Raw genomic sequence first — 12,072 nt, 5'->3', positions numbered from 1 at the left:
TGTAAAGAAGGCCCCTAACATGGCAACAAAACACTAAATCAAAGTCAAAGAAAATAGGAACTTAGACAAGAGACACGCCCATCAGACAAAAGAATATTTCAAAGAATTTATAATTAAAATGTCTCAGAGGAATAAAGGAAAATACTGTACTCACAAAATAGGTATAAAAAGAAAAAAAAACAACAAAAAGAGCTTTGGGGAATTACAAATATGATAGTTTTTAAAATATAAGTAAGGGAATTCTTTGGCAGTCCAGGGATTAAGACTCTGCATTTGCACTGCCAGGGGCCTGGACTGGATCCCTGGTCGGGCAACTATTAATGAAACCCCACAAGCCATAACGCAAAGCCAAATAAATACACTAAATTTTAAAAATGATTAGAAAATAAATTTCTAGGAAAAACCTCAGAAAGTAAACAAAAAGATAAAGAAATGGACAAGTGGAAAGGAAAGAAAAACAGATGATCAGTCTAGGAGGTCCAACACCCAAGTAAACGCAATTCTAAGAGAAGAAAACAACCAGAGGAAAATTATCGAAGAGATCATAAAAGAAAATTCCCTGGAGCTAAAAGACGAAAACTTTTAAGACTGAAACAGTAAAAATAAATAATAAGAATCAAAGCAAGACACGTCACTGCAAAAATTTGGAATATCAAATTCCCCTTCTTTCAGTTTCTCAGGAAATCACCAGTATATGGTCACCAGAGCAAGGGAACAGGACACAAACTAAGAAAAAGCCAAAATCTGGGATCCAAGAAACAAAGGATCCAACACGGACGGAGTCAGGAGGATCTGAAGGATCGTAGTGAAGGGGAAGTCCAGTAATGACAGCAATGCCGAGAGAAAGATCAGCACAGGTGAGAGCAGGGGACAGAAGGCTCCTCTGGGGTGGCCCGAGCAAAATAAACAGGACTAGTCACTTATCTCATAAGTGTGCTCATACACTGGCCTGAAAGGTGTTTTAGAGTTGATGGAAGGTTTGAGAAGGCAACAGTAGATCGAAAGAAAATGATGCCAGATGAGGATGGGAAAAAGGAAGAAAGGAATAAAACAGGAAGTCAATCTCTAATTCTAAAACTACTGAATTAAGTCACAGCAGAACATGCTTATTACTTAGAAATACAGAGACCAGAACAAAGGGCTAAAGAGTTAACCTCAGAGGAGAAATGAAAACGATCTCCTCTGCACCCTCACCAAGTAACCAAGCAGAATAAAACAGGAGTAAGAATGATAAAATGTACCCCACATTCCAAGAGGACTTATAATTGTGGTAGAAATACAATTTTTAACTGAGAATTTTAGACCAAAATATCAATTTTATAGCAATTAAGAACATAGTTGAGGGGGAGGAGAGAAATCACCTTTTTAAGCACCTTCATGGCAAATATTTTCCCGGTATTTGCTCCTGTTACTTTTCGTACTTGAAAAACCTGGATGAAAAATAAAAGTGTGTGTTATTAAAAGCTAAACTATGTTAAGTCACAGTCCCTTAATTCCTAGGTATACGAAGCAAATGATACAGCAGTCTATATTCTTACAGAAACTAGCACCATCAAGGACTGTGTACAAAAATGATGAGCTAAAAGAGCCAGACTACATTCAAGATTTACTAGTGTGCTTAATCACTCAGTCGTGTCCGATTCTTTGCGACCCCATGGACTGTAACCCACCTGGCTTCTCTGTCCTTGGGGATTCTCCAGGCAAGAATACTGGAATGGGCTGCCATGCTCTCCTCCAGGGGATCTTCCCAACCCAGGGCTCCCACATTGCAGGCAAATTCTTTACCATCTGAGCCACCAGAGAAGCCCAAGAAAACCGGAGTGGGTAGCGTGTCCCTTTAGGGGATCTTCACTTCCCAGGGATCGAACTGGGTTCTCCTGCATTGCAGGAGGATTCTTGACCAGCTGAGCTACCTAGGAAGTCCTTAGTAGTGAAAACTGTCATACAACACAGAACCTTCCTGTTTATTCTGCTGACATCTGGTGGCAAAAGTGGTCATTACCATCTAATAACAAGCACTCTGTGTTATAAAACAAGCACTCCATGTTACTTTATAAAATCCAAGTTTGCATAGAAAAGACTATAATCATGTTTCCTAGACACACAGAAATTATAAAATAGCTCATAAATTTTCAGAGATGCTTCACATATAACTATTTAATATTTGACAGGAATTACTTAAGCCTTAAAATGATTAGCCATAATATCCTCTCATGCAACAGCTAAAATATGAGATTCACAGTGCATGTGCTATACATTCACAATGATTAAAACAGACGAGAATGTGTCCTAAAGCCTAAGAATAAACTACAAATGCCATGTTTTGCAAAAATTAACACTACACAATAGCATAAGTAGTTCTCAAGCTTAATCTTAAGTACTAACATGTTACCCAAACTCTGTCTTTTGAAAAAGAATGGCAAACAGAATGTCCAAATTTTCTTGAATAGAACACTCAAAGGTGAGGTCTTAAATTAGAAAGTTTCTGGCAAAACTATGAAACCAAAAGATGTTCTTCATTTTTCTTCTCCTCTTTTAAATTCTTCAACTGCCCTAACTCTATTGCTCTGAATACTGCAAGTCAAAGAAAATCAATTTAGATTAAGGTCTCAGTAACTGATACTAATCTAATGTGCCATGCCTCTTGAAAGTAAGGAGTAGTTTGTTTTTTAAAAGAATACCTATAGTCGGTACCATTTAACAAAAGGAAGGAATGAATCCTCTAATAACAGATACTCCCTAGCCCAGCTGCCTATTTATTTATTCCACAAATATTGACTGAGTACCCACAAAGTGCCAGGCTGTTATGTGAATGGTAGTAAGAGGAGAGCTTCTATACATTGCTCAAATAATACCAGGTTAAATGATCCTGTCCTTTGCTGAGAGCTTACAAAGACTGAAGAAGACAGCTGGAAACGGTGTAAACATTAATCTACCCGAGACAGACAAAGACAGCTCTCATTTCAAAATACTTCCTACCTTTCCATAGCCCCCTTTACCAAGTACTCGAAGGAGCTCAAAACATTCTGGTCTGATTTTTTCTGGCCCTCTGTTCACACTAGTTTCTGAGATTTCAAATTTCTCACAATGTTCCATGCCACTGGGGAGAAAAACAAAACCAAAAGTAAATTTGTGAGAAGTTAAATTACCTTCAGCATATTGTTAGAATGAGAATTATACTCCAATTAAGTAAAAGGAAAAAAGTACATGATAGCAAATTTAGTATCTGTGCTCTAAGTTAATGATTCGATGACATGGTAGGTCAAGATTAGGGTGGCTTGAGAACTGTCTGCTGATCTGCTTGTTTACAGAATGTGCTACTGATTATTGATTTTCATAAGCATCAAGTACTCCCAAACTAAGATGAATTAGAACAAGTTTATTAAGCTGACAAAGGAAAAAAGTCTTCTAGTTATTCAAATTTAGTTTATTCAAAATGTCTGAGGTTAGATATTATCCAACTGTACTTGGCAACATCAGCAGAAAATCTAAGCACTTTCTAAAAGTACCCAATTAGTTCAAGTTTTCAGCTAAAAATTCTTGTTATTAAATTATAACCATGCATCTTTCCATATATACTTAAAGGTTCCAAAAAGGGTAGCAATTTATCTGTCATTTAAATGCTTTCTATGAGTGATCTTAACTTCCCCACAATCCAAGGCTTTTTACTTGAAGGTGGGATACACCTTATTCAACTAATGAAGCTTTCCCAGAATGACACAAGAATGCACAAATCTCTGTTTAGATGACGCATTACAAGCAAAACAAGAGGGATTTGATTTGGGGAGCATTTCTAAAATTTTTATTGTTCAGTAGGAAAAGGTAGTTCTCCATATTAAACTAATAAAAATCTTTTACACACTTAGACTCATAATCAGAATACTCTGAATTTTAATAATCTTCTTCTCAAAATCCATACATGATCTCAAAACCCCAGATATGTTTTCATATTGGTGCCAAGCTCAATAAACCAAGTCTCTGTATGACTATATATTTAAGAATAGGTTATTAAAATCACATGATGGCTGTAAACTGGAGCTGATATAACCTAAATTAAAAAAAGACAGCACAGTGAAACCTTTTCAAATATACTTACAGTTCATATGGTCCAACTCCCCCATGGTCCATGCTTTCATTTAACTGACCCTGAAAAATATGTTAAAGTTTTAAAAATAAATAATCCCATAAACAAGAAATTTAAAAATGTAATGCTTCACCCCATTACTGAAGGAGAATGAATGAAAGAAATCAGCTTACAAATTCTCTATGCTTTATTAATAGGTAAATGTGATGAACAAAGTAAAGCACACAAACAATATTGGGGGGATTTCACTTTTAATTTTATGTGACAACTAAGCTATAGATGCTGCTCGTCAATGATCTACAAACAAAACCGGGTGATTCCTCCTTCAAAAATTACATGTATTCAAAGTATGTATTCTTCATTTTATTAAACTAAAGGTACCGCATTCTGAGTTAATCAAATGACTTATAAAAAGTTATTTTGACATGCTTTTGGTAAGACTAACATAATGCTAGAAACCTTATGTAACTGCAACCTAACCAAGCCTAAGGTAACCACAACCATTCCAAGACATTGTCATGAATGATACGGCTGATCAAAGCAAAACAGTTAAGCAACAGTCTCAAATTGTGTGGAGTCATACTGGCCAAACATTTATTCTGACCATAGTATAAATGAGTGCAAAACTTAATTTAACCCTCTGTACAATAGCAAAATGAACAATTCAAAAATGAAATTAAGATAACTCCATTCACAGTGGCATCAATAGAATAAAATACTTAGAAATAAATTTAACAAAAGTGCAAGGTTTCAATATTTAATAACTCCAAAAACATTGCTGAAAGAAATTTTAAAAGACCTAAATAAATCAAAAGACACTCCATGTTCATGCATCAGACAACTTAACATTGTTAAGATGGCGATACTAAACAAATTGGTTTACAGATTCAACTCAATCTTTTAAAAACACCTAGTCCCTTTCTTGCAGAAAGTGCCAAGCTTATCCTAAAATTCACTCAGAAAATCAAGGGTGGGGGTGGGGTGAAAACAGTCTTGAAAAAGGAGAACAAAGTTGGGGGACTTACATGTCCTGATTTCAAAATGTACTATGAAGCAACAGCAATTAATTCAGTGTGGTACTGGCATAAGGACAGAAATATAAATCAATGAAATAGAAATGAGAGCGCAGAATAAACCCTTCCATTTATGGTCAACTGATTTTTGACAAAGATGCTAAGAAAATTCAATGGGAGAGAGACTTGTTTCAATAAATGACAGTTCAGGACAATCGCATATCCACATGTGAACATTTACTTTGGATCCTTACCTTCACACCATGCGTAAAAGTGGGTCACAGACCTAAATGTAAGAACTAAAACTACAAACTATAAAATTTTTAGAAGAACTAGGAGAGAGTAAATCTTCACAATCCATAAAATAAGAACATACAAAGAACTTCTATAACTCAATAATAAAAAAAATAAGTAACCCACTTAAAAAAAAATAGGTTAGGATCTGAACAGGCATTTCCACAAAGAAGGTAAGTGGCCAAAAGTCACATGAAAGTACGTTCAGTATCATTAGCCCTTAGGGAAGTGCAAGCCAAAACTCTATGGAGATATCACTTCACATCAACTAGGATAGCTTCAGCAGGATAGCTACAATTAAAAAGACAAAAAAAAAAAGTTTGGCAAGGATGCAGAGAAATTGTAACCCTTATACACTGCTGGCAGCAATGTAAAATGGTATAACCACTTTGGAAAAGTTAGGCAGTTTCTTCAAAAATTAAACATAGACTTACCATATGATCCAGCAAATCTATTCCTTGGTATCTACCCAAGAGAAATGAAAATAACATGTTCCACAAAGACTCAGGCATAAATGTTCATAGCAGCATTATTTACAATAGCCCCCAAATGGAAACGACTCAGATGAACATCAACCAGTGAAATGATAAATGTCGTTGACATTAACAATGGAATACTATTTGGCTATAAAAAGGAATGAAACACTGATATATACTACAACAAAGATGATCCTTAAATCATCAACTTGAGTGAAAGAAGCCAAACACAAAAGGCCACGTAATATATAAGCCCACTTATGGACGCTCCAGAAAGGCACATTTACAGGTATGGGAAACAGACTAGTAGCTGCTGAGGGCTGGGGATGGCAGTGAGGAGTTTCTGTTGAGGGCGACAGAAATGTGCTAAAACTAAATTCTGGTGATGGCTATATGACTCTATAAATATACTAAAAGTCACGGAACTCTAAAATATAACCTGGCAGCAGAAACTCAGTTATTAGTATTATAAAATGTAGCTTTAAAATGAGTATTCTTAAATACAGTCTGATTATGAACTCTCAATTTCTATCAAAGGCATCAAAAAATTAGAAGTTTTAAAGTTTTTATTAAGAATTTTGGAATAATTCAATGAATATTTAGGTGAACTCATCTTTCTTCAAAGATACCAGTACACAGTCATGATACACAAAGGCAATGGACAGTATTTTTACACAATGAGTGGTCAAATGCGCTCTCAAAACAAGTGTTTTAGTCAGAACTTGCCCACAGTGTGAACAACTCAGGATGAAGTCTAACACCAAGGATGTGTGTCTCATGATTAGACCTAGGCAAATGGGGTAGAGTGGGGGGAGAGGGGTGCGGTATCAAGGGAAAAAATACTTGCAGTTTCAACTTGATACAGCTTCTTTTGTGTGGGAGGGGCAGGCAGGGGTGGTTATCATTAGAGGATTTTTTTTGGGGGGGGTCTCTGGGGCTTCATACAATCACCTATGAAGACTTCACTTTAAAGACAAAAGGCTAACTTCTATAAAATTGGTATTATATAATTGTTTTATCTTTAATATTCACTTTACTTAATTCTAAATTAAAGACTACAGAGTAATTAACACTGAGCCACAACTTTGAAGCCACCTAGAAAGAAGCCACATGCCCTGGGGCTATGTTTCACTTCCGGAGTCAGCCAGGCCTGTCTCGCCACCTGCATCTGGGCTTAGAACTTCCTACCGTTACTTCTGGAGCACAAGCATTTTGAGGCACAATTTTTTTCTGCTACTCAATGGTATCTAGAAGTCCAACACCAGAAACACCAAGCTATTCTACAGGACATACTGACGGTTATCCTTCACAGGAAACTTTATGCAGATTTTTTTTTCTGCCTTAAGCTTTATGACCCATCTAATGTTTTTTTGTGTATGTGCCACTACGACTGACAAAGTAGAATTCTCCCCATTGTGGCTCAGGGGTGAAGAGTTCTCCTGCCAACGCAGGAGACGCATGTTCAATCCCTGGATTGGGAAGATCCCCTGGAGAAGAAAACGGCAACCCACTCCTGCATTTTTATCTGGAGAATTCCATGGATGCAGGAGCCAGGCAGGCTGCAGTCCATGGAGTCACAAAAGAGCTGGACGCAGGACTTAGTGACTACACAATAAGGTACTATAGAAGGTAACTGTTTCAAACTAGCCCATCAGAATGACTATTTACAAAGTTTTAAATTAAAATTATACATAAATTCAAGTTAATATGCCTTAAGTCCCAATTTTATAAAAATTTAAACAAACTGTTTAAAAAGTTTTAAATAAATTGTTACAGAATGGGTGAAAAATATCCTTAATCTAAATATTCATTAAGTCATTTATCTACTTGCCTGCCTGTTCACAGATATTTCCTTATAAAATAAGGTTCAGTAATCTGGGGAAAAGAAGTAAATCTGGCCTCAAATACTGGCTATTTAAAAGTACATTACAGTAAGTATCTAATAAAATGCAAGATATTGAGATATTAATAATCATGAACATCTGAATACATATTATCTATATACCACTATTTTTCAAAACACTAAAAATTTTTTAAACTTTTTGCTCAATAAAAATCTACTAACCCAATCTGAAATTCGGCAGGAAGTCTCTCTTTCAAATTTTGAACTAGCAGAGTAAAAATTCATGATTTTTTTAAGTTGCATTAACAATTTTCTTTTACTCTTTTAACCTGTGTCTTCACAGAAAGCAGAGGTTTCCAACATTTTCATAATCTAATGAAAAAATTTCTAAAGGAAAACTTTCCTTTAGTTTCAACTCTGTTCCCAAATTATATTATCACCAATGAAACAGAAAAACAAAAACCCTTTCAACCACTGGTTTTAATATAGTACTTAAAACTAATTCTCATCTTTTAGTCACTGAAAAATTAACTGCGCCATGTAAATACATCTATTTACTATAAATACATATATTCACTAATATAGATTCACTCAGTGTAACATACCTAAAAAGTAGGTATCTCTAGGACTTCCCTGGTGGCCCAGTGGTTAAGAATCTGCCTGCCAATGCAGGGGACACAAGTTCAATCCCTGGTCTGGGAAGATTCCACATGCTACAAGGCAACTAAGCCCACATGCCACAACCACTGAAGCCCTTGTGCCTAAAGCCCGTTCTCCACAACGAAAGGAGCCACCGCACCACAGCTAAAGAGTAGCCCCTGCTTTCTGCAACTAGAGAAAGCCCGCACACAGCAACAAAGACCCAGCACGGCCAAAAATTTAAAAATTAAAAAGTGGGGGGGGGGGGGGGGGGATGTATTTCTAAATAGGACCAACGACAAAGAGAAAAAAAGCAAGGAAGGAAAGAAACAAACTGCTGTTCTAAAAATGCAGTACCTCTAGTATAACTGCATTTATTATTATGTCTTTATGTATAGATGAGGGTAAACTTGAATGATTGGTTCCTTGGCAATCAGTTAACACTGACAAGCTCTATTTCCATAAACCAGCTAACTACATAATGTGCCAGGATATTTTGAGAGTACTTGATATACTCTATCTCACACAGTCTTCATTTTATGGAGAAGAAAAAAGTCTTTTTTCTGAGTCTTTAGTCTGAGAGGTTAAGCAATTTATTTGAGATCATGCAGTCAGTGAGCGTGGCTGGAAGGATCTGAATTAGCTCTGACACACCACAAACAGGTACATTACAAACAAGACTAGTGAATGCAGTGAAGAAGCTGTGCAACGAAGCTTACTGAATTGTGTCAGAAGATACTACCACTAGTTATCTCCGTGGTCTTGGGCAATCATATCCCTGGTTGATGCCTCAGTTTCCTTTCTGTAAAATGAGGATGTGAGGCTACTCTGATATGCACCAATGTTTTAAAAGCTTGTGTACTAAAGGATGGGGGCTTCCCCAGTGGCTCAGGGGTTAAAGAATCCGCCTGCAATACAGGAGACACAGAAGACTCGGGTTAGATCCCTGGGTTGGAAAGATCCCCTGTAGGAGGAAATTGGCGGATTTCTTGCCTGGGAATCCCGTGGACAGAGGAGCCTGGTGTGCTACAGTCCACGGTGTCACGAAGAGTTGGATACTACTGAGCACCTGATGGATGGACACACTAAAGGATACAAATTCACAAACAGGATTCTAATTATATTATTAGAAATTCACAGTAGTCAGATTTTCTAAGAATCTAAATTTCTCTCATTTTTCAGAATTTTAAAACCTATAGAGAAACCTGGATGTCACTGAATCTCCTTGGGTGGCCAACCCAATTCCACTCCAACTCTTTGCTTGTCCACCTTGCATCTCTTAGAATAACACACTCAAAAGAAACATTTTCGACTCCAAAAGCACTGCGATGTTAGATATATTTTGCTGAAGCCTCTTCCTCAAAATCCTCTTTAATTACCTTTGTAATTAAAGCTCCTCTCCCTAGGGTAGTAGTCATATTTCCTCCTCTTTCCTATTTCCACCAATTTCTCTGACCTCCTCTTCCACACCTGCTCAAAATCCTATTTGCCTGTACCCAGCAGAACGAACATTCAAGAGGGGTCCTAATTCACAGCAAGAATCTTAATACGGTATTTTACTTTCAGCTCATAATAAACCCAAGGTCTGGAAATTTTATCAGTTCAACTGGTGAAGATTTTATTGATATAAAGCACCCTTATCCTTTCCTCCCCTGCTTCGCTCCCAAGCCACTGCCATATGGAGCCAATATAACTGATGAGAGTATGTTATATGTAATGAAAGTAATCCCATATTTGTTCCATTGAGAAGCTAACTGCAATTCCATATGCAAGCATACTAAAAAATATACATCAGGGATATTTCCCTAGCGGTCCAGTGGTCAGGATTTGGCACTTTCACTGCCAGAAACCTGTTCAATCCCTGGTTGGGGAACTAAGAGTCCACTAGCTGCGCTGTGCAGCCACCAAAAAAAAAAAAAGTATATATCTCAATACCCACCTTCCACACAGCCCACACTGCCTGATTTCGATTTAGACTCAACTGATAAGAAGAGCATTTCTGTTCTATAAAACCTATTTTCCTAAAGTATTTAACATATATAGCATCTTCTGTCAACAAGCAGGAAACAACTTACTTGCCAGAGGGAGGAGATAGGGTGGGAGAAAAAAAAAGGGAGGCCCCTTCTGTAGTTAGAGCAAATATCTGACTTGAGTCATAAACCCATGTACTCATCTAGACAATGGAATTTACAATCTAAATTATCATGAGGTTATCACTGATGGTCATTTGCCCCAGAATCAGTGATTTAGCATGACAACACTATTTGTGAACGTCAGGTACAACTTGTGATTTTGCAATAAATTTATCTTGAATAAAGAATAACTAAGACAGCAAAGGTAAAAACGAGCTATGCATTTAGGAAAAACAATTCTAAATTTAGCACCCTAAATTACAGCGAGGAAAGCCCTCACACCACCATTCACAAGTCTCAGTTCAAGCAATTTATTTTTGGCAAGCCAAATCACAGCTGTCAACGTTGGTTTTTTTCCACCCCAAAATTACATCAAGTATTTCGAAAAAAATATAGACATCTATAACTAAGGGAAAAGTAAGTTACAAATGCCGTGTGTCATTATAAATTATTTTTTTAAGTCACACGGAAGGGGTTTTTTTAATTAAAAAAAAAAAAAGCAAACAAACAAACCCTGGAAGATGCAGCAGAGCCCCCTTGCTCCCGAAATAAAACTCCTGGTGGCTGTAACTGCAGCGGCAGCGCTACTCCCGACAGAAGTTTTCAGCTGTCACTTCTAACAGCTGAGCGCTTCCTAGGAGAGAAGCGACAGGCCGAGAAGAGAGGTGGTTGTGGGACGTCTGAAGATGCAACACTTGAGATCTTACAGTCGAAGGGACACCCTTTCCGCGCTTCACCTGCACTTACGGGACACCCAGCAAACGCAGTCCCCCTCCCCCCCGCACACGCACACGCTTGCAGCACGCGCGTCCCGCACACTCAGGTCCCGGGGCTCCGGGCAAGTCCGCCGCGCGCGCCCGTCCCCGTCCCCTCCACGGGCTGCTCCCGGCTGCGCTCATCCGGGGCGAGGGGCGCGACCGGCACCTGCAAGCCCAGCAGCGGCCTCACACCTGAGGGCCAGGTCCTCCCCGCCCGCTGCCCCGCTCCGGGCCGCGCGGCGCCTCGACTCCTCCTGGATCTCCGGGAACGACTCGCGCCCCCCGCTCCCGGGTCTCCGCGCCCTCGGACGCGCCGGGCTTTCCCGGGCCCGCGCCGCCGCCCCGGCCCTGTCACCTCGGGTGCCCCCCCCACCCCACCCCCGGGGACCCCGGGCCTCACCCCCTCCTCCAGCTCATCCTCAGAGCCCGCGTCCTCTGGCTGGTCCAGGTCTATGTCAAACACCCCTGCCATGTCCTCAGCTTCCCTGTCTCGGAAGTCCGGCGCTGGGTAGAAACCGTCCCGCCTCCGTCGTCGCCTCATGGGCCCGGACCCGCCGCAGCCACCGCCGCCGCTGCCGCCATCACCGGCCGCTGGGGCTCAGTGCGTCTGCGCCTAGGCCCCAGACTGGCTCCTCAAGTTCGGCACCGAGGCATGCGCACAGGACTCCGTGAAGCCGAACTATGGGCAACGGACGTGCGCAGTGCCGCCGCCTGGGCCAGGTACTGGCGGAAGCATGCGCAGAAGCGCTTCCGAAGCCTCGCTTGGAAGCTAGATCATGCGCAGAGTCAGCTAAAGCCCGATGGACAGTGAGCATGCGTGCCGTGTCTGAAGT

General features: G+C 39.6%; 1 protein-coding gene across 4 annotated transcripts in view; it reads right to left on the bottom strand.

Annotated features, from left to right (window-relative positions):
• Positions 1 to 11,863, bottom strand: part of RPS6KB1 (ribosomal protein S6 kinase B1) — a 40,345-nt gene extending 28,482 nt beyond the window's left edge. The window contains exons 1-4 of one of the 4 annotated variants that reach the window (XM_070772591.1): positions 11,640 to 11,863; positions 4,097 to 4,146; positions 2,980 to 3,100; positions 1,362 to 1,430 (exon numbers count right to left, since the gene is read on the bottom strand). In XM_070772591.1, coding sequence (XP_070628692.1) covers positions 1,362 to 1,430; positions 2,980 to 3,100; positions 4,097 to 4,146; positions 11,640 to 11,780 — 381 coding nt within the window. In that variant the 5' untranslated portion in view covers positions 11,781 to 11,863. Of the gene's footprint in view, positions 1 to 1,361; positions 1,431 to 2,979; positions 3,101 to 4,096; positions 4,147 to 10,994; positions 11,107 to 11,639 lie in introns of those variants that run through there. The other 3 variants (XM_070772590.1, XM_019981111.2, XM_070772589.1) reach the window with 3 other exon arrangements.
• Positions 11,864 to 12,072: the final 209 nt, after the last annotated feature.

This window comes from Bos indicus, chromosome 19 (assembly GCF_029378745.1).
Source record: "Bos indicus isolate NIAB-ARS_2022 breed Sahiwal x Tharparkar chromosome 19, NIAB-ARS_B.indTharparkar_mat_pri_1.0, whole genome shotgun sequence".
In the NCBI taxonomy this organism is placed as follows: domain Eukaryota; kingdom Metazoa; phylum Chordata; class Mammalia; order Artiodactyla; family Bovidae; genus Bos; species Bos indicus.
This window is presented reverse-complemented; position numbering and strand designations above follow the sequence as displayed.